Source organism: Cyprinus carpio, chromosome B10 (genome assembly GCF_018340385.1).
Source record: "Cyprinus carpio isolate SPL01 chromosome B10, ASM1834038v1, whole genome shotgun sequence".
In the NCBI taxonomy this organism is placed as follows: Eukaryota; Metazoa; Chordata; class Actinopteri; order Cypriniformes; family Cyprinidae; genus Cyprinus; species Cyprinus carpio.
This window is the reverse complement of record NC_056606.1, coordinates 15,796,671-15,820,229: the sequence shown is the minus strand read 5'-3', so window position 1 is coordinate 15,820,229 and position 23,559 is coordinate 15,796,671. Positions and strand designations below refer to the sequence as shown.

The 23,559-nt window shown below is 36.3% G+C and overlaps 2 protein-coding genes across 2 annotated transcripts in view; both read right to left on the bottom strand.

Annotated features, from left to right (window-relative positions):
* ppm1e (protein phosphatase, Mg2+/Mn2+ dependent, 1E) overlaps positions 1-16,530 on the bottom strand; it is a 49,582-nt gene extending 33,052 nt beyond the window's left edge. The window contains exon 1 of the mRNA XM_042732808.1: positions 15,624-16,530. Coding sequence (XP_042588742.1) covers positions 15,624-15,805 — 182 coding nt within the window. The 5' untranslated portion in view covers positions 15,806-16,530. The remainder of the gene's footprint in view (positions 1-15,623) is intronic.
* A 2,743-nt stretch (positions 16,531-19,273) lies between these two features.
* On the bottom strand, positions 19,274-23,259 carry rad51c (RAD51 paralog C). The gene is made up of 10 exons (XM_042732809.1): positions 23,124-23,259; positions 22,842-22,990; positions 22,453-22,696; positions 22,149-22,306; positions 21,827-21,960; positions 21,584-21,715; positions 21,229-21,295; positions 21,080-21,140; positions 20,454-20,514; positions 19,274-19,753 (listed from the first exon to the last, which is right to left on the bottom strand). Exons 2-10 carry the CDS (start codon positions 22,957-22,959, stop codon positions 19,640-19,642), a joined length of 1,089 nt encoding a protein of 362 aa, XP_042588743.1. The 5' UTR covers positions 22,960-22,990; positions 23,124-23,259; the 3' UTR covers positions 19,274-19,639.
* Positions 23,260-23,559: the final 300 nt, after the last annotated feature.

Here is a 23,559-nt window from a genome sequence, read left to right as displayed (position 1 = left end):
GATCTTTGGGGCGGCTCTGCTCGTCAGCACACTGCTTATTATGACTCAGCCCTCACGCGGTACACTCTCCCAACGTTGACAACTGAAGGCAACTGCAGAGGCGGACCGACGCAGCACACTATCTCCAGTCAGCTAATAGCTCCCTGTGACTGGGAGAGGGCCACGCTGTCACTGTCTGCTTTTTCCTTGTCAGTGTTGTGAAATGCTGTATGAAAAGCTATGGTGCCTCATCTATATTTCCATGTCTAAAATGTCTTACTCACTATGTACGACAAGCAGGGTAAAAAGAACCACAGGTGTGTAATTCAAAATAGGACTAATGTGGTTTTCCACTTCAGTGTTTCGCTTGGTCGCGGAGGTCATGATGACGTCAAGAACTGAGCTGGAAAGGCTAGAGAAACAGTATGGAGGACACAACAAAATGACAGAAAAGAAAAACAACCTTATGAAAGCTTTCAACAGAAAGTCGTTATGAAAACATTGCCCTGCTGATTCAGCTATAGGGATGCAAGATATACCGGTACCATATCGGCAAAATTACAGACATGCAGTAACTTATTGACATCCTCAAAGATTGTAAAGATTGCTCTGTGAAAATTGATTCTGAAAGATCTGGATTTTTATAACCATGGATCGCAGTTTTATTTAAATCTATTCTGGGAGAGCTGTTTAGCTAGAAACAAAAATCGCAGACAAGCTGAATGAAAACACAAACTCACTCTCTAAACAGCAGGTGGCGCTTACGGAACAGCGGAAATTCAGTGTTTTTACTTGGTTACTGATGTAAACAAAGCAGCACTGTGCTTATGAACATTATGGAAAATTCTAATATGCATTATTCAGAGGCAAGATGAAGAGAAAATACATACTAAACTTTTCTGAAGACAGTCAATTCCCCTCAGAGATACATTCATATAAACTCCAACCTCCAACTGTATCGCGATTCATTTAACATCTCAACCGATTTGAATCGTCACATATTTGTATCGATTTTTAACCTGCTCGGTGTGCATCCTTACATCCCTAGAAAGCAGACTTGCCACTTTGCATTATATATTGATATTCGTTATCACATTTTGTAGTTTATTTTATATATACAGTATACTAGCTAAAACACTAATAATTTATTAACACTGCTAAATGCAATCTTTAGCAAATCACAAAATCAATATCCATAGGTATAAATTTCCATAGAATGTTCCAATGCCTAAGTTTAAATGATTGATTCAAAACGTGTGTGTGTGTGTATGTGTGTGTATATATATATATATATATATATATATATATATATATATATATATATATATATATATAAAAAGAAACTAATACATTAATTTAGTAGAAATACAGAAATAATAAGCAGAGCAAAAGTTTTCAACACTGAAAATCTTTGATCAAATAAATGCAGCTTTGGTGGGCATAAGACACTTAACATTAAAAATCATACCAACCCCAAATGTTTAGTTATTGGATTTATGTTCTTGTAGTAAAACCGTGAAGTCCAGAAAATTTAAATGCATTTATTAGTAATAACAGCAGCCTTCATCCACTATGAAATTGCTATGAGTTATTGTCCATGCATGAACAGTGATGAAAGACCAACATGTCGGTTCAAAATTCGATCTGTCACTCTGCTTCATGGTGTCAAGCTGGGACCCTGAAACACACACACATTTACCGCAATACAAGGGCTTGGACTGAAATGAATGTTCCAATGCAATAAGTCTTGAAGCGATGCAGGGGGTCGTTTAGTCTGAGGGGGTGGCAAGCAGGCAGCAGAATGTCTCTTGGCAGGGGGGCGGGGGCGCTCAGCTTTGTGTACAAGCGGAGCATTAGCCTGGAAAGTCAATAGCGGGGCCAGTGTATTAAATATGTAGATGCCAGTGGCGTCAATAATGCAGATTTTCTCAGTGGTGGCAGGAGCCACTGTCATAGTACACCAAACGCCAGACACTAAGCTGCTTGACTAAAGTGGGTTTGATGGACCAGAACTGGATCATGATGTCCACAAAATCTCTATCACGTCCTGACCCAGATGTGAAGTAAAACTTTTCTTTTTTGAATTTCTTCCATCACACATAATACGGAGTTTACCTAGCTTTAGGTGGCTGAGGTGGTGCCATCCTAAAAGTTAAAGTGATAGTTCACCCAAAATGAAAACTGTCATCATTTGCTCACCCACACGTCATTCTTTCTTCTCTGAAAGACAAACAAAGATAATTTGAGGAATGTTTTGACTGTTTTTCACCCTTATGACTTTCATTGACCTTTCAAAAACCACTGAAAAAAAAAATATATTCTCCACAGAAGAAAGAAAGTCACACAGGTTTGGATTGACATGAATGTGAGTAAATGATGACAGAATTAAAAAAAAAACTTTTTGGTGATCTATTCTTTAAAGGATTTTGGCATAATCCAACAAAAATAAGTGTCCCAAAACCTGGGACAAAGTCCATGACATTTAACACATGACATGACATTTGCATTCTTTCACCGATAATAATTCTTCTAAACAAACAGCATAATATATATGTCAAGTTGCTTATGTTCAGTGTGGCAACATCTATCAGGGACTTAGTCAAAACAGTCTTAATAATGTAGCCTTTCTCACCAAGGAGGATTTAACCTGAACCTTTAATCAACAAGTTGCTTATTAGTGCATTCTGCATACATCATCCTGATGCAATAAACCTATGAAGACCACCTTAAAGCAATTTGAATACAGTATAGAGTATTCATATACACAAAGTATGGCAACATACTGATGTGCTAGCATTACATAACCTGACTGTAGATTGGATTAGCTATCTAAAGACTGCTGGACAAGTAGAGCCATGGACACGTAAGCTGCAAACATGCTGTAACTTGGAAACTGAAATATGTCACTCAGGGGTCTTGACCTTCCTTCGACTGAAACTAAGTCAATCTCATGACCCGAAACTGTGGTGACAATGCCACTGCTTAACAGAGGCTGGGGGCCATATTCACACTTTAAGACACTTGAAAAAGGTACAAATGGAATAATTCTAGTTGCATTTAGAAGATGCTGTTTTGCACTGACACAGCATGGAGAAGTGGGCTTGGGTTAAGTGCCTCTAGAGACAGTGGTGATAGACTGGACTGTAACTAGGATCCAGGTCCTAGTTCAACTCTACTTCAGACTGAACCTGCAACTTTTCTGTTAGGAGCTTCTGTTGGTAACTAGGCCTGTTAACAAGGTTTCTGGTTATTTGATTAATGTGATCTACATTATTTGAAATAATTGTCATTTGAAATTACTGTGCACTTTATATTTGGAATCCAAATAAGGGAATTTTAAGTGAATATAAAAATGCCATGAAATTTCAAATCACATTTTTATAATGTTTTTTATTTTTATTTTTTATAGGGAAGTGCAATATGCAAGTGCTCCCAAAAAGGTTTAATACATACACCTCAGAAGTTCTAACAAAAATGCAAACATGAACTACTGTTCAAAAGTTTAGGGTTGGTAAGATTTTTTTTTCTGGGAAAGTAATAAAATAAAAGTAAAGTAAAGGCAACTTTAAGGTACCAAAAAAAAATCAAATCAAATCTATTTCAAAAAAATGCTGTTCTTCTGAACATTCTAGTCAGCAAAGAATTCTGAAAAAAAAAAAAGCTTATCACAGTTTACACAAAAAATATTAGGCAGCACATCTGTTTCCAACATTGATATTAATAGAAAATGTTTATTCTGCATTAAATTAGCATGTTAGAATGATTTCTGAAGGATCATGTGACACTTAATAAATAACACTTTAAAATATATAAAAAATGTATTGTAATAATATCTCACAATATTAGTGTTTTTACTGTATTTTTATGCTTGGGGAGCATAATTGTTAATACCGTATTACGATTTCTTCTTTTTTGGTAACCAAAACTGCTTCATTACCAAAATTCTTCCAAATATCTTCTATGTTCCACAGAGGAAAGAAAGTCACACAGGTTTGGGAGAAAGAGGAAATGTTGACAGATGACAGATGACAACGTGTGGGAGAGTAAATGATGACAGAATTTTCATTTTTGGGTGAACTATCCCTTTAAGGTATACATGCATCAAAATGACACTGAAGTGATGTGAACCAAGATTATTGTGAGAAAACAAAAAACAGACTCAATTATTTGTATGCCAATGAATCATGCCCATGTTTAACCATTAGGCTTCCACCAGATGAATATGGCATGTCTGTGAAGAGCTGAAGAGCTCCAGATCCAGGGAAGCAGTGTAATGTAGGTCACATTTCTGCTCTGCCTCCACACAGCCCCAGTTCTACAGCCCAGGGACTATAGGTAGAGAGTAATGATCAAGGGAGAGGATACACACACACACACACACCAGCATGCTGTATTGGGTCATCCACTCCAGCTAGTCCACTTTCCCTGTCCTTTATAAGGTCACCTTCAGAGGTTGTTTAATGAAACCAGCACACTTTTCTCAGGGCAGTGATCCATATCCATACTGAAGAAAATGAGGTTTAACTTATGGTTAAACATTACAGCATTACAGGACAACAGGTGCATCTGATCTAGACCTAGACCAGGAAAAATACCCACTTGGGTCTGTATAATAGAGAAACTAACCTGTCAAACACTTTAGGGACTATGTTATCACTATTCTAGCTTTATAATAAAAATAACTTTTAGATTTGGAGTGAACTTGTTCAAAAAGATTCTTGATACAATCACCAAAAATTATGTTTGCCATTGCAATTAAATATTGCCACAAAACTACAGCATTTGCAGGTCTGAACAGAACCTAAAGTAAAACAGTTGGAGAGGAAAATGCAACTAAAGCAGAGAGGGGAAGGCAAAAGAGGGAAAAGGAAAACTCATTTTTCAAAGCCAGACTGGAGACATCAAGTGTCAGGATTAAGAGAGATTAAATGTGCCTACAGTTTTTGGCATGTTGCTTAACAAAAGTGGCATTTAAAAAGCAATTTAAAGACTGCATCTCAGCACAAAACAAACTCCTTCAACATTCTTTATTTTTACAAATGCAAAACCACAGAACGTATGCAAAACTCTTTACTAGAACTAAAACTATTAAAAACCCTTTTTTGCTAACCAAAATAAAGCGGAAATAAAACAAAATACAAATTTTAGAAGGAAAAACTTGAAACTAGTTGAAGTACTAAAATTATTAAAAACAAAGATGACTAAAATCTCAAATTAATCTTACTATTAAATTACTAAACTAAAATTAAAATGAAAACTGAAAATATAAAAATAAAAGCTAATTCAATATATTAATAAACACCATAGTATATAATGATACTAAAATAACACTGCTTACTTATAGTTCATTTAAGTGTCTCATTAGCATTAACAGAAAATCTAGAACTTGAAAAGCATCTGATGCATCTTACTGTAAAGACCTCCAAGAAGAAACACAACAATCTAACTACGTGATTTGGATTTCTATGCTGAATACTAACACGTTTGTACACGCATAAGCATAAAGCTCTATGAAGAAGCCTTCAGGCCCTTTGCTTGAGACAAAAAAGAAAATTAAATAAACCAGAGGGAAAAATAAGCAAAATAATTCTGGCTAATTCTCTTAGTTCTCGCTATTTAAGAAGTGACATTACTCAAAAATCTACAATATGTTGAACAGTATTATTTAGGGATTTTGTGCAATGCTACTTTTTCTTATAGCCAAATTAATAAGCTATCACCTGTGACTATAAAATGAACTACAACTATATAATATTGTGTCAAGACCCCTAAAAGCACAGTTGTCCTAAAAAACCATATATTAATTGGCGGAAGAATTTGTTTGTTGTTATTATTATTAATAAATTGCATTATTTATTGAACACTAGTGTCTTTTATAATACGTCAAGATTGTGCATTAATCCTCTGCATATCATCTGTCTCTAAACATCATCCGTTGTAAAATCACTCTAACGCACATCCTTGAGTGGCTCTGTTAATGCACTAGAGAAGCACTTGCTAATGATCGGCGCTAATCTGGACACTGTGTGCATGACTATCACTTCTGACCTCAACGATATTGCAATGGGACAATTTAGCCCCTGCAGATCGCTAAGAGTGTTAAATGAATGGTGTCTCCACTGGAGGGCTAAATAAACAAATCCCTTTATTGCAGAACCTGACCTGAAGGAAGACAGTGCTGGGGGGATCCTGTGCTAAAAAGGTTATTGAGAAGGCCAAGCCATGTGGCACTGCACTGGTCCGGTGACACTGTAGGAAGGGCAAGAAGTGCAGCACTGGGGCAGGCCTGATGATTAAGGGATTACCACAGCAAGTAGTTTTCCATCCCAGGAGAGCCCTGCTCAGAGGACTGGTCAGCACAATATAGAGAGGAAGAATGAGGGGAACAAACTTAAGGGTAAAGATCAAAATCTTGCTTTGGACATAAGAAACAGTGGTTTGATCAGTCTTAAAGGGATAGTTCACCCAAAAATGAAAATTCTGTCATTAATTACTCACCCTCATGTTATTCCAAGCCTGTAAGACCTTCGCTCCTTTGTTAAATTTCTACCACGTTCAAGGCCCAGAAAGGTAGTAAGAATACTGATAAAATAGTCCATGTAACGTCTGTCACATGGATTATTTTAATGATGTCCTTACTAGCTTTCTGGGCCTTGAACATCTCAGTTGCTTTACTGTCTATGCAGGGTCAGAAAGCTTTCGGATTTCATCAAAAATATCTTACTTTGTGTTCCGAAGATGAATGAAGGTCATGAGGGTGAGTAATTAATGACAGAATTTTCATGTTTGGCTGAACTATACCTTTAAATAAGCATTGTAAAATTAGAATCACATGATCATTCATGATGTTTATAAAAGGATTTTACTTAAAAAGAGGGCAACAAAATGAAACAGAATTCAGAGGTCTCAAGCCATTTTAAAAGCCCCCTTTGTGAAGCTCATGGCAGAATGCAAAACAAAAAAAATTAAATAAAAGTTTGCAAATTTAGGCAGCGCAACACTGTAATGTACAGAATTAAAGATTTTAAAATGCTTTTAAATTGAAAAAGCTATTTCAGAGATGGTTGTTCCTAAGGGTTGAATTTTTTGCCATAATTTACTGGTATACTTTTAAAAAGTATTTTAAAAGTATTTGAATTGTTTAAAAATAGATATAAAAATTTTAATATCTAAATACGAACTGGAAAATGTTAATTTAATATTTTAAGGATGATAAATAAATGAAGGATGTTGTAAATATATACTACTTTGTTAATAAAAAAGAATATGAAATCACACTTAAAAACTAAATTTTTTTTTTGTTTGTTTTTTAAAAGTAAATTTCATGCATCACAATATAATATAGTGAATGATTTTTATGCACAAAGAAGACAAATATCTGCTATAGTAACTAATCCAGTAACTAATGCCAATATGTGCTCTTTAAAAGCTTTTAAGAGTTAAACTTTCCTATGATAAACTAATACCATCCCTTTAAGTTACTGCTATATGAAGGCAAAATAAAACAATTAAATATCCATTTTTGGTCAACCAATCTACCAATAAATAAATAAATAAATATGTATAAGCTGCTGATATATATTGTCCATCTCTAGACTTACTAACTTTCCTAGGAGTGTTTTCTCTCAATGTCAGGACACTAATCAAACCATAAATATATTATACAACTAAAAAAAAAAAAAAAAAAAAAAAAAAAAAACGAAATGTCACCAAACAACTAGTTAGTTGTTGGATAACTAGTCGACATTGCATATCCCTAATGTACTATATAATGAACTTATAATGCAAAATTCTTGAAAAGAACATAATGAAACCACAGTGATTCTACCAAATGCCATACCTGATTAAAGGTTTCAAAGCTTTGGTATTTGAAACCCACTACTCTTCTTAAAGGATGAACTTTGCCTTTTGAAAGTGCAGCGAACTGCACGACGCACCTGAGCGCGCCAGCACCAAACAGAATGAAAACGAGGCCCCGTCCAGCCCACTCAGCTTAATTGCTCTGCGAATGCGGAGAAGCGGGGAATCAATCATATTTCCATTCAATTAGCCAGCCAGCAGTTTGAGAGGAGGTGACGGACCTCTTTTAAACAAATGAAAAACAGGCAGGAAGATACAACCTTGGAGGACCTGTGAGGGAGACACTGCTGGCAGCTCTACGGTCAGGAGAATGTTGCACAACGCTATAAATGCTCAGGTTTTTGTGGTCCAAGGCTTACATAACCTGGCACAGGTGCTGTTTTTTTTTTTTTTTTTGTGACGAACAGATAAAAGCTTGTTGATGCACTGAGAAATCCAAGAAAACACGTATTATAGCGCATTACACTAACCCTAATCTGGAAAGAGAGTTCAGAGGCAGATCTGAAATAACATGCACAATGGAATCACAATGCACAATGGTTCTTTTTCTCTCAAATTGCTTCAAGCCTACTGTTTTTCAGACATCTTTGGCATTTGTACACACTGTCCCCTTTGAGATGAAGCACCCTGATCTCTGAACAGTGAAAAAAAGACAATCTGGTCTTCAACTCTCTCTTATCCACTCCTGACCTCCCAAGAGGCACATTTAGGGAAAAGAAAAAGAGAGAAGACTTTAAGTCGAGTCCTAATTAATATCTGGCCCAGAAAACATTCAGAAGTGCAAATAACGGCTACGGATGCCAATGGTGGTTTATAAGTAATGATTTGTGAATCCTTGAGGAGCATCTCTTTCACTCTGTCTCTCTCCTTGGCCACTGCTGTCGGCCTTGTTTGTCCCAGTGCAGTTCTAAATTTGTCCATATAGACTGTCGAAGCGGAGGCTAGTTCATTCTGCCGTCAGCTGAAATGAAAACAAGCTGAGGGGAGCCACACTCGCTTCTCTTAAGTGTCAGGTCTGATCACAGCGGAGATGAACACACAGTCCTAGAGGCCTAGGGGAGGCAATGAGCTGGATTGATTTATTGATCAAATATTCCTCACTGTGTTTTGTGGTTTCAGCTGCAAGCTATTACTCAGAAATGAAATTCTATTACAGGCAATAGGCGAGCCGCAGGGGTTTCAAACGTTGCAAGGATCTGATGGTATTCTGAGCACTTCAGAGCACGCAAAGGACGAGTAACGTACTCTACATACTCTGCTTGCCGAATGCATACATAACATGCGTTCTTGGTTTACTCTTCAAAAACTACTTTTAATCTTGACAAGGAGTCCTAAAAATGTGAAAAAAGGTGCAACAGAGGAAAATGACAATCTGCAGATATAGAGCAATAAGTATAAATTATTGCGACAGATAGATAGATAGATAGATAGATAGATAGATAGATAGATAGATAGATAGATAGATAGATAGATAGATAGATAGATAGATAGATAGATAGATAGACAGATAGACAGATAGAAAAAAAACCTTGGTTATATTCTACGACTCTATTTATGACTCATTAATTAACTACATTAGTTAACATGAACTAACAATGAAATATGCTTAAGCTTTAGTTGATGTCAATTTTAAAATTAGCAGACAATTATTATTAAAATCAAAAGATGCATTTGGTAATATTATTTAATAGACCTGAGTTGAGCTAAAATAAACTAACAATGAACAGTTATTTTTTATTAAGTAGCAATAACAAAATTTAAAAATACTGTAACAAGCATTACTCATTGTTAGTTTATGTTAGATAATGCATTAACTAATATTAACTAATAATGGGACCTTATTGTAAAGTGTTACCAGAAACTCTAAAAGTTCATGATTACCAAATATGGTAACATACCTAATAGTAACATCCGTGATTAATTAAGCAACATATAATGTCATTAGTTTGATTAAAATTGAGTCAACAGTTTGACATTGATTGAGATTGATAAATGTAAATAAAAGCACACAACAGTCGCTTTATGGAGCCTGAAATAAATCTAAATCTGATTACAGCTCTACAAAAGAAAGTCTGGATGTGATCGGAGCGGGAGGGGGCTGGGTGAACGGGATACAGCGATCATCTGAAGCGCAGCTGCTGTCCGTGTGTCTGAAGAGGAACCATACTCTAATGCCATGCCAGGGGCGCCCGTGGCCACACTGACCCAGATGAAAAATAGCATGCTTCATCTAGACAACACCTGGCCACAGATACATCGTCTGCTCGCATGGAAACAATACGCTGACACATCTATTTGTTTTCCTTAATTGTTGGATCAATGTTGTCATGAGGACGATCCGATGTGGATGCTGATCAAACACTGATGATGAAGAATTTATGAGAGGACAGCGGTTAAAGAGACAGTTCAACCAAAAATGATTTGTACCAAACACAATGTTGAAGCTTTTACAATAAAAAAGGCTGTCAAGCTCCAAAAAGCACTACAGAAATATCATAAATAGGTCATAAATCCATTCTGAATACAAAAATATACACAAGCAAGATTATCAGTGAAATCCCATATTATAATGGGGTTTATGATCATATTTATGTGCATTACTTACTGTGCAATGTCATTCAATGTCTTTTCAGAGCTCACATTCTTTAAAACATTCAATCTTAAATGATCAAAAAAAAGGGAAAAAAACACAAAGGGAAACTCCTGCCATCACAGATGAGTGAATGCTGCACATGATGCTACAACATGCAAATCCTTCCCTCCGCAACAGATATTTCCTCCATCATTGATTCTATCATGACACAGCTGTGTGGTGTAGTGTGCCGTTTGTTTCATTACCATAGGCGCTCCCTTGGGCTGTGTGTGTGTCGCATGTCTTTTGTGCATGGGTACGCATGTATGTGTCTGTTTTGTGTAGATTTGTGTACATCCGTATGTGTGTGGTTTACAGCTGCAAGAGACGGGGGTTTAATGAGCTTTAGGAGAGCGATCCTCTATCCATTAGTGTCTATCAGGACTCCCCATGGGCTCGGAGGGCCTGCTCACCACAGGAGGAGGAAACAACCTCCCTTCCCAACCTCCATTTTTAGCCTCACATTCACCATACATCCCCATTTATCAGCGCACAACAACTAAACCAGGCTGTTAGATAACATCGTGATAACATCATGTTTAATGACAACTAAAATAGAACGGGTATTCCTGTTTAACTTGATTTTGAATTAAGAGAGAGATAATTAACATGCTGCCAAATGAAATGCGTCATATTACTTAAAATACTGCCGTTATGCATTTCGTATTGTTCTGAGTGACTGAAAGGAAGGGGGTTGGGGAATACAAAATGTAAATAATAATAAGCACTAACCATATAAATTTTTTAATATTTAAAAATAAATAGAAAACTGTAATAAATTAATTACAATGACAGAATATTTTCAAATTAACTGGTGATGGTGAAGATCAAATAAAATAAGAAAATAAAATAAAATCTAGACAGTGATGTTACTTTCAATTCCATCATTGAGTGGTTGCAAAATAAAACAAAACAAAAAACAAAACAAAACAAAAACAAAATAAAATTTATACAGTGATGTTACTTTGAATTCCATCATTGAGCGGTTGCACGGTAAAATAAAATAAAATAAAACAAAATAAAATTTAGACCATGATGTTACTTTAAATTTCATCATTGAGTGGTTGCATGGTAATATAAAATAAAATAAAATTTAGACAGTGATGTTACTATGAATTCCACCATTGAGTGGTTGCATGGTAAAATAAAATAAAATAAAATAAAATAAAATTTAGACAGTGATGTAACTTAGAATTCCATCGAGCAGTTGCAAGGTAAAATAAAATAGAATAAAAAATACAATAGAATTTAGACTGTGATGTTACTTAGAATTCCATCATTGAGTGGTTTGCAAGATAAATTAATTTTTTTTTATTTTTAATTTAGACAGTTTAGACAATGTTACTTAGAATTCCATCATTGAGTGGTTTGCAAGATAAATTATTATTATTTTTTTTTTACTTTAGACAGTTTAGACAATGTTACTTAGAATTCCATCATTGAGTGGTTTGCAAGATAAATTAATTTTTTTTTTTTTAATTTAGACAGTTTAGACAATGTTACTTAGAATTCCATCATTGAGTGGTTTGCAAGATAAATTAAATTTTTTTTTTTAATTTAGACAGTTTAGACAATGTTACTTAGAATTCCATCATTGAGCGGCTTCAGAGAAATAAAATAAAATAAAATAAAATAAAATAAAATAAAATGTACAGCCTACAGTACATACAATGAAAAATCTGGGTGCTAAAGCAAACACTGTTGAGGAACACCATATAACAATATTGGAAAACAGACCTTCAAGAAGGAAGTCAAAGTCAAAGTGATGAACCTCATGTGTAGAGGTCCGTCTGAGTCACTATTTCTCTATCGACTGGCTCTTATTAAATGATACCCTGCATGTTTCCTAAGTCAGAAATGTCACGCCACTGGTAGGTTGCTACCATCATCAGAGCTCTGGATTTGTAATGAAGCTTATTCACCGTGCCATCACCAACCTCCCCTATCAATTTTTGCTTCTCTTTTTCTTCTTCTCCTTTCCACACATACACACGCAGCCACCCTCTCCCTGCACTCTAGAGGGAGCAGAACAAAGGGGATCTCCACTTTTCTCCTAGGACTATTATTAGATCTTCAACCCAGCGACAAAATAATCACACGTTCAGCTGAATCACCACGCAGGCAGCGGAAGCTTCAGTCCCGAAGTATGCGAAGCGAGCAAGCCTCCGTTTAGAACTAAAATAAACTGATGTGTCTAAATGGAAGATGATACATTACTCTGGAACATAAATGTGTGAAATAATGCATATAAACCACTCTAACTGTGCTTTGACAATAAAATAATTGTGCATTCCAGCACCAAAGGGTTAAATCGATCTTTTTCACTTTAAGGTCACTGTCAGACAAATGGTTAACATCCATCCACCTCAGGCGAAATAACACTCTCCTGGGGATCAGATGTTAGTAAGGGTCAGTAGCCTAGAATAAACCTTGACACCTGAGTGTCTTCACAGAAATTGGTGTATTGAGCACTGCAAAAATCTGAATGGGGAAATAGCTCTGTGTATTTGTGCGTTTGTTTGTGCCAGAGCAAAAGGGATACTCCACAGCAGGCCGTGGCAGCCTGTTGCTGACATTTGAATGAAATTCAAACACAGAAAACAATAACCTCTTTGTGAGCTGGTCAGAGTTTGTCAGATACAAACACAGTGTAGATCTGTATAGGCTGGTCCAAATATGAGCTGGTTGAGCAAATGCATTAAAGGATGTATCCAAATATTATCTGAGGACCTAGTGTGATTTAGAAATTACCCCCCACATTGGAATTTCGTGTGGCGCATTCGCATGGGACAAGCGAAGCCTGTGATTTTACTCAAATTTACTGACTTATATCCCAGATATTACATAGGCTTTGCGTAACATTATATATCATAAACAGAAGAATCTTCCTGCTCTACATGTCATCCATCTCCATCTGATCATTCTTTTGTTTTTGCTCTCTACTGATGGTTTTTAGCTTTCTTTTTCTGCAGATTATATAGTTGTATGGTGTATATCATATAACCCAGCACCCAAAATACTATTAAAACACTCCAATGCAGCCTTATATTCTACACGAAAGATGGATAAAAATGCGCACAGGAAACATAAAACTTGAAAAAATAATACACATCCCTGCCACACAGAACTAATATTATCATAGGACCTCGTGTTCAGCCAAATATGATAGGTAATTTGCCATTTTTGGCATTTTTACTTCAAAATTTAGAAAATTTACAAATTTGGCCTATTCGCACGGGATTAAGATCACAGACAAGCTTCACAATTATTACTAGAGGTCACCAGGTAATACTCATCCCTTCGAATAAAGAGCTATTGATTGAGCACAAATCTAAATATTCTTATAAACCATGTCTAATAGTACACAGATTATCATGTCCAATAATATTAAGAATGTCAAACGAGATTTTGAATATTTAAATATAATCAATATCTAATAATATTCAAATTTATACCACTCAATATATTGTGCAATAATAATTATGCACAATACTGAGATTATAATCAATGTCTAATAACATTCAGCGTATTCAGATTATACTTCATGCCTAATAAAATGTGGAATATTCATTTCAAACAATATTCAGTGTATAAACAATGCCCGATAACATTCAGAGTATGCAAATTATAATCAATTTATAACAATTCTTGGAATATTCATTTCATCAATGTCAAATAATATTCAGAGTATTCCGTTTATAATCAATGTCTAATATTTCTTTGAATATTCATATCGTCAACGTCAAATAATATTCACAATTTATTATCAATATCTAATCATATTCAGAATATTCAGCATACAATTAATATATGTGACAGCTACGTCACTGAAATCCTCTACTCTCCCAGAAAAACACATGCCGGAAAAAAGTAACCACATATATGCAAAATATATATTATAGTCACAAAATGGATACAGACGAGGCTTAAACTAAAAAATGAAACGTAAAAAATCGTTAAAGCACAGCCGAGACAACCTGACTCAAGATGTGTGCAGCTATTCGAGCATTTGCGCAGCCATTTATCACTAGACCCATTAGATGTGTATGCATGAGTATTTCATGCTCATAAAGATTCTGCTAGGTTTGGTTTGAATGGGCTATTTATAGCAAGCCAATGACGCTGTTTATCAAACGTAACCCCTTCCCACAGATCTCGCCCAGAATCCGAAACACCGCGATACCACACTGCTTTCTACACTACACTAGGACAAGGCTGCTCGCGCTGAATGTATAGACAGGTGTGTCGCGGCATATGGCGATGGCGCACACAGCTGCTGACATCTTGAGAGAAAAAGGTAACTGTGTGCATGAAACATGCATGGAATCAAAAGCAGTCGTGCTCAGTTATCTCATCGACTTGATACAGACGACATGGATGCTGTATGCTCGCTCACATTACAACCTGATAAGCATGTGATCGTGTCAGATCAAAACATATCGATAACAATTTATCACATAGGAAATGGCAGCGTCAAAATTATTATAGTGAAGCGCTACGCAAATATGTTTTATACAGTCTATCCTCGCACCCCATCAGAGGACTAAAGGGGTCATTGAAGAACGGAGGGTGTAGCCCATTCTGGAAAAAAAAGCCTATAATATGGACTGCAAAATCTGCTTGCATTTGTACTAAAATATATGAAAATGTAATTTCATATCAGAATGACTTTAATAGTTGTAATTTTTTCTTGTACTTCTAACATTGTAATAATATCAATAGTATAATAAAACAATATAGTAATTATAAAAATAGTATTATTACTATTAAAATTTTCACACCTGTAGACTTCAACATACGGTGATATCTTGGCGGTGCACATGAACTATAACGAATCTGGAAACGCTCATATTTTATAGTCTTCGAAGTGGCCAGACCAAAACTTTACGCATGTTGAAATGTACGAAACATTCTTGAGCTGTTAAGTTCCCTAAACGAATTATAACACTGTGCTTCTCATCCACAAACACGCAAATAACTGTGCAGGTACTTCAGCTGCATGAACACGGGAGCAGGAATTAGTTTCCTTTTGTCCTTCGCCCTCATGTTTTTACCCTTGCGCTCTTTAATGTTTACAAACCTACAGTATAAACCCGCGACACGCGCATAGTGAGTGAAACAAATGAAGCGCGAGGGTGCATCGATACTTAACTATTTACACAGGTGCTGGAGACACAGGTCGAGACATTCCCCCTCCACCTCGTCCTCCGAGATCAGGTCCGTCAAGGGGCGCATCGGTAGAGGAACGTCCTCCTGGAGAGGTGGCCTCATCTCCCGCAAGAAGAGCTCCAAGAACCTCTTGAATGTTTTCTCCTCGTTGGCAGAGCCGGCCATCGCTTCTCATTCCTGGAGAGACTAGAGACAGCTGGAGCCGGGCAAGAAGTCTACACTACTTTGAATCATAGGCTGGAGGCAGCGACTCTGTAGTCGCGCGAGTTGGGGAGGGCGCGCGCTCGCGTGAACGGAGAGGGATTCGCGCGACAGACGTGCGTGACGTCAAACGGGGGCGGGGCATGGAGAGAAGGGGGGCGAATTAACGGTACAATTAACCCATTTAATTCCATATATTTGTGACGGAAATGTAGCGTACGTTTGACTTTAAAGGGTCTAACCTGGTGATGCAGCCTGTTTTACACAGAACGCTTTATTTACGTGGTGTGAGTAGTCACGTGACACGAGTGGTTTCATTCCTGTATGTCAAAGCGCTGTATTGAAGCATGTGATACGTCAGTCATATATCATGTTTGATACATATAACTTTGACCAGTCTATTATTAATGTATTACTCAGATTTGTCTGTCTTATGTAAATCATTATGTTTTGTAAACGTCACTATTATGACCTGTGGGAAAACCCACAGCCCCTCTGTAGTTTCACACCAGCTACAGGTGTGACTTGAAAAAAATTGGTTATTTTAGAAAAGGCAACAAGTTTGTTTCGGAAATCTGATGAGCAAATACATGTTTACAAATAAATGAGAAAATGTAGAGATTAATGGGTTTAAAAGTATAAAATCCCAATACTGACTGACCACATAAGTAGCCTATATGTGGTTACATTATTTTGAAGAGTATCCTAACCTAATCTAGTTATTTTAATACATTTTGTATTTTTAAAAACGTAATTAAAGCTTTAATAATTCAAATAATAGATATACTAAAACCTCGTTTTGTTTTCTCATATGTTTATAATTTAGTCAGTGTACCTTTTTACATTTCATATGTAATCTAGGCATTTTTGTACGCGCAGTGCTCTGTATTCCTCTATGCGCAAAAAGAGGATATGTATATGGGGGAAAACACATAAAAAAGTATGCTACGGTACACGTTCCGGACTATATTTAAAACAGTCATAGTGTGGGAATACCGATTTTTGATATAAATAACTTTCCAGTAGACGCAGGTCCGTGATGCGCGCTCTAATTTAGCCACATCAGTGTCGTAGCTGCGTGATAGTAGTATGACGTCGGCCAAACACAAAACGCCTGTGACGTAACCAGTATACGCTTTATGTTTAATGCTGGATTTGGTCTTGACGGCATTTTTAAGAACAAAGTCCTCATTTGTCGCACCTTCGAGTCAGTTTCAACGTTATCTCGCTGTTTATCCGGTTCATAACCTTTTTCTGCCAAAGCTGAAATAATTAGCCTACTCAGTGAATATTCTTAATGGCCCCAATATCAATATATTTAAAACTGTCACTATGAAACTCTGGTGGCTATTCCTCAGAAATTGTATACACATTAGGCTATTATTAAAATCTAATTAGGTATATATACTAGTAGCCTAATCTATTGAGACTGTGATTCAGACGCCGTACGAAACAATTATATTTAATCGTTTAATCGAAACGACCACGGTTTACTTCGACAGAGCTCTTAGAGAGAATGTTTATGAGTGAGAAAACTCGGTAAGTGATGCTCAGTGTGCCTGTATATAGGACATCAGAGCTTAAGCTAAAAATAACAAGTGTTGTAGATTTCACATCATCTTTGGGAATTAACTGTTCCGCTCCCAGGCATTGTTAGTTCAGCGGTGTGTTGCCAGATATTTCACCCTTAACATTAAAACGACAGAAAAAAAGCTAAAAGCTTCTTACATGGCTTAAAAGATATTCTATATTTACTGTGGTTTTAGGACATGCCTTGTTAGTTCAGCCAGGGCTGCTAGATCCTATTAAAAGCAAAATTAACCCTTTCAAGAATGCATCAGCCTAATGTATTTTCGAACAAAATATACTATTGTAGTTAGACAACTACAGCTATTGCTGAGACATTAAAAAATGACCCGAAAAAGCTGAAAGCATATTTAACTACCGGATGGGGATCCCATATTTGCTATGAGTTCACACTATTGTTAGTTCAACTCTGGGCTGCCAGATACTATCATTAAACATTAAAAATGACAGGAAACAATCTAAAAGCTTATAACACAGTTTGAAGTATTATTTGTTTTAGAAAATGTTCGTTTAACTGGGGGGGTTGGCTAGATAAATGAACTGGTGTATTTCCACACAACATATTACAGTAAGACGACTACAGCTATTTCAGAGGAATTCAAATGACAGTAAACACTTTAAAGCTTTGTGAACCATGGGAAGCTGAACCCACATTTGCTGAGTTCAGAATTATCATTATAAAAATGACTGGGGGTCTATGATTATACTCAACTCAGTATTAACCTTTTTGCAATTGTAGGGTAACCATAGTTTCTGGCAAAATATCAGTCACCACAGCTATTGCTAGGTAACGAAAATGATCGAAAAATTATGAAAGCTTTTGAAGTGATTAATGACTATGGTATTTCGACTTATTATAACTGGTAACCATGGTGCATATTTGTAAAGAACAACAAAGTGTAGCCTTGCCTCTATAGAGCAATCTGAAACTGTATTTGTAGTCAGCTAGTCTAACCCGTCATATTCATCTTCAGAATTATAAGTCTTAAGGTAAAGTGATGTGTGATGCAGTGACCCAGGATGACAGTTGCACAGCAGTGTAGGAATACCCAGTGTACCTTCCTCCTCACCTGAGAAAGCCTGAGGCCAAGAGCCTGTTAGGACACATCTAGACAGTCACCCATCTTAAACCAGCCCTGACAAATGATGTAATCCAATTAGTCCAGCACTCTGTCGCAGGCAGTTCTTCAATCATGATCTGTGCATGTGTCTAACATGGAGGTTAAAAACATCAAGTACCCAATGTCCCCTTCTTCCTTCATGAACATAAAGCGTTTAAGTCAGTTCTTCTGCTGCATGTCTCAACTATCCATTGCCAGCAAGGAAATATGAGGTGAAGTGCTCATATTTTATCTTTGTGCTGATGTAATGCTGGCTTCCCAGTGTATAATTCAATTAAAGTGATGAACATCACACATATACGCTGGGAGTGAACGAACCTGGATGATATACTGATATTGAACAGGCACAATCCGCGGCTAAGTTATTAATGTTACTCGGAGGTGAATGTGAGCGGTAAACTCTTTATCTCTATACTGTCACTCATGCATAAATCATGGCAGAAAGTCATTCTGATGTGACCTGTGCAACACAATGTACACAACAAAACCTTCTCACTGGGTTCATTAGGGCCAAATTATTCAATACACTATTACAAATTTAGTTAATTGCATATTATGGCACAAAGTTTGGGCCTGTGTGAATTAGGTGACATGATTAACGACTGGCGATTGTCAATTAGTTTGACTAATCACTAGCACTTGAAGTGGCACAAAAACAATTTTGCATATGTTATATACAGAATATTAGCCAAGTAAAGTGTTGGAGAATAATGAACACCAAGAATACTTTTAATATTTTTTTATAAATATATGGTCTTTCACCTGGTCCATCAATCAATTAAAGTTGGAAAGTTTTGGTCACTTTGGAATAGGTTTGCATTTTCAGTGTTTCCACCTGAATTGTAACATTGTCTGATTGTCTGCTGGGAAATAGTGGATACACTAATTGATCCACTTATACCACAAACAATCAATATACTGTAATTTGTTCAATAATGAGCTAAGAACTAATCCTCCTTAATTGTGTTTTTATATAATATATACATATCTGTGCTTTCCTGCTATGATGCTTTCTTTTTCTCTCCGCACATTTCGAGTTTTGAAGTGGCTTCCTACTGCTTTGAAAAAAGAAATGGTCTGCAATACATCCTCAAGACAGATCCTCCATTCGAGGGCGTTTGCTGTGGTTTCCTGAAGGAGACGAGACTGCAGATGAAGAAGGAGTAGGTCTGGGTTCCTCTGGGGCATCCCTAAAACCCTGGACCTGTGTGAGATCACAAATATATATATTTTATATATGTATGCATATATGTGTGTGTGTATATCAGGGTTATTATATTTAACTAAAATTAAAACCTTTAAAATGTTGAGTACTAAAAATAAATGTTAATCGAAATAAAATAAAATATTAAACAACTTAAACTTGTTTTACTTCAGTTAGTTGCCAAAAATATTTCTTATATTTGTTTAATTTAACTTTTCATTTAACTAAAGTACTAACTAAAATTAAACAAACTAATAAATAAAATAAATAGAAATTAATAAAAAGGCATGTTCAAATATTAGACATATTTAAAATAGAAATATCAAAAACACAACAGAATTACTTAAACGTTAAAATTAAAGTGAAAACAGGAAAGATAAAACGAAAATTCAAAATAAAATTAAAACAAACACTGCGATAGTAAATCAATAATACTAAAATAACAGTAGTGTGTATGTGTTTAAATATATATTTATATATATTAATATATATATATATATATATATATATATATATATATATATATTATATATATATATATATATATATATATATATATATATATATATATACACACACACTGTATTTTCTGTACATATAAATTATAAGGTGAAATGTAATGTATATTTATAAAATATACATTTTCCTTAGATTACATATAGATATATTTTCCTTATATCTTCCCCACTGTTAAACTTACTGTGATTTGATATTGAATTGTGGCTTCCATTTGACTTGGGGACTTGTACAGGGAGGCAAGCCTAAACACAGAGTGAACAGGGGAGAAAAGCATAAAATGACTAGTTTTTCTTTTTCATTACAGCGTGCACATTCTCTCCCTCTCTGACCTTGTCTGCTCAGTTTAAAAAGCAAGAGGGTCTGCGGCAATTCAAATGCAGGGAGGCTGAACTGTACAGCCAGCGGGAAGACCTTCAACTTTATGGCAAGAGACGAGAAAGCATGATGGAGATGCTCTCTGTGCATCTCTGCTGCCTGCTGCTACAAAGTAATAGACTGGCAGGTATGCAGAATGCATTATGAATAAGGTCTGGCTACAAAAGGCAAAGCAAGCTACTTGTTCAAAGTGATTCATTCCATCACCCACGGAGGTGAAGGGTAAAGAGTTTATGCAACATACTCTCGCTCGCTCTCTCTCTCCAGAAAACACATTTGGCTGTGAACCCCACAGATGTTGGCTTCTATTTTCTAAAGCCAGATTTTGCTGTGTCAGGTTGAGTGGACTTAAAAGACTAAATCCAGGAAAAAAACACAAATAAAATAAACACCTTCCCACACAATTAGCAAATTAAAAGTGTTTGTTTTTACCTTCGCAGTCCCTCCCAGTGCAGGATGAGCCTCTGTGTCGCAGCATGACCCCAACTCTCACCTGAAGTGTGAATTTTAATTGTTATTATGTTGGTGAATATGTAAAAATAATACACTGCATGAATGCATTCGTATCTGTTATGTCCTACCTAATGCAGGAACCAGCTTAGATTGGCCATTTGAAACTCTTGTCGTCATCTGATTGGTCAAAACAACCTAAGAGCACATGGTAACCAAATGAAATTATTTTTTATACATATATATATATATATATATATATATACACACACAAATATTATTTTATTTTCATTTAGTTATTATTAATTTACCCAAATGTGAGTATTCTGCAATTAAAAAGATTCACTGTCTCCTATTGTGGACACACACACAAAAAAACAAACATATAATATTAAATTACTTTTTATTAAATATTAGATTTTTTTTTTTAATTGATTTGTCTGCTATTCATTATTCTTTGTTTCAATAGTAAGATTTACTGAGTACCGCTAAACTATGTTGTGTTGCTAGTTGGATGAGCTGCTGGGCAAGGCCATTTAGGAGACGAGTCCTCTGAGAAAGATCCTCAAAGTCATGCCGGAATGGGAAGGCGATGCTGTCAATCACTACTAACCTCACCTGTGATTGGATGATACAACATGCAATTTATAAGCATGTAATTAGCAGTACTGTTATATCACATTGCTGAAAGAGATGTCCTTAGCAGCAGTCCTGATTATTCATTTTCACCTCGGGATGCTCAGAAATGAAGTCAGGTAGGAGGTAAACCTCAGCTAACAGCTCTACATAGTCATGGCAACGGACCAAGAAGAGGTTTGAGAGGATCTTCTCGACAGTAAGTTCCTCTAAAGCCTGTCTCTGTTCTAAGAGGAAAAGCAAAGACAGATAATTTGACAATAATACATTTTGTGCCTCATAAACTAATTCAAATGTGCATGAAACTACAGGTAAAGTTGAACAATATTAGGCCTGGAGAGTTCATAAATCATTTGTTTTTCTGATCATACGTACATTTAGACATCCCAACTTTGCCTAAATACTCAAATCAGACCTGTATCCTCTGCCAGGAGGGTGCAGTGCTGCACGGCTGCGTCTGCCATATCAACAACCCGCTGCACTAAGAAACTCCCTTCTGTGTCTATATACAGTGCCTTTCCTCCCAGACCTCCAAAGCACACAGGAATCTGCACATCCACAGCAAGCTGCATGCTTTAAAATAAAAAAAGCATCTCTTTTATGAAAATTATAAAGACATCTTTAGTGCACATAACACTTTTATAATACACGTGCCACATATTACCAAGAAGTTGAATTTAGGATGCCCTATACATTTTATAATCCATTTCCTCCCATACCACAGTTGAGTCTTTCCAACACCAGGGGCCCCGCAGATCTCAGTGGTCTTTCCCACAGGCACGCCCCCTCCGAGGGCATTATCCAGGGCCGAGCAGAATGTCACAATGCTCCCCAGAGCCTGCTCCTGGTGCAGGAGATCCAGAGCTGTTAGGCTCTCTGTTGCTGCTCTCTGCTGGTGAGGCTGGCCATCATCCCTCAACATCTGCAACACCTCCACTGCCTCCTCCTGTGAGATACCTGCCTCTGTGAACGAAACAAGCACGGATATAACAAAAATGTGATTAAATGTACTTTTCTAGTTATTTGCGATTGTTGTGAGGCGGTAAGAAAAAGTACATTTGTGCTATTTTCAAATCCAAACAAGACTTGTTGATGGGTAAATAAATACCTTTGCAGAGCTGAAGAGGACGCATGTCAGTCAAGTCTGACGCCACTTGGAACCCCGCGTTGATGAGCTTCACCTTCACTGAGGGCGCCAGAGGGAGGCTGGGCACAGTCCTGTGCATTTTACTAGCGCTGACCCTGACAAACACCAGGCTGAAATGACAACAAATTCTAGCCGTTCGAAAACATCTTTCTTTGGGAGGACACACTCAAAATCACTCTTTGAAGAATTTACTATCCAAAGAATATTTTTATGAAATCAAAATATAAACATATGAGGGCTTACGTTTCTTCATATATTTTTCATTCCCTTTGATACTCCCTCCAAAACAAGAAACGCAGCGGAATGGGAAAATTCACTTCAAAATAAAAGTCCCGAGACGACGCCAATGACGCATTTTAGTATACGATTATATTCCGTTTATTTATTGCATGCAAGATGCAGTGTTGGGAACTTACTAGTTACATGTAACGGAATTAAGTAATTTAATTACAAACTAAATGTAACTGTAATCTGTTACAATTGCTGAGGGGAAAAAAAGTGTAATTAAATTACAGTTACTTATGAAAATGTTAATGATTAAAAAGGGGGCTACATCTGAATATTTTCACACACATACAGATATGATTGATTTATTTCCCAATTTGCATTGAGACACCAATGTTAAGGACTAACCCTAACCTAGCCCTGCTTGCTTTAAATGATTCAAAATGATTATCAG

Excerpts from the sequence above, each read along its gene's own strand:
- rad51c (XM_042732809.1), bottom strand. The coding sequence starts at position 22,959 with ATGCACAGGACTGTGCCCAGCCTCCCTCTGGCGCCCTCAGTGAAGGTG. Across the intron at positions 22,697-22,841 it reads TCCTCTTCAGCTCTGCAAAG|AGGCAGGTATCTCACAGGAG; the intron begins GTATTTATTTAC and ends TTTCGTTCACAG. Across the intron at positions 22,307-22,452 it reads GTTGGAAAGACTCAACTGTG|CATGCAGCTTGCTGTGGATG; the intron begins GTATGGGAGGAA and ends TTTATTTTAAAG.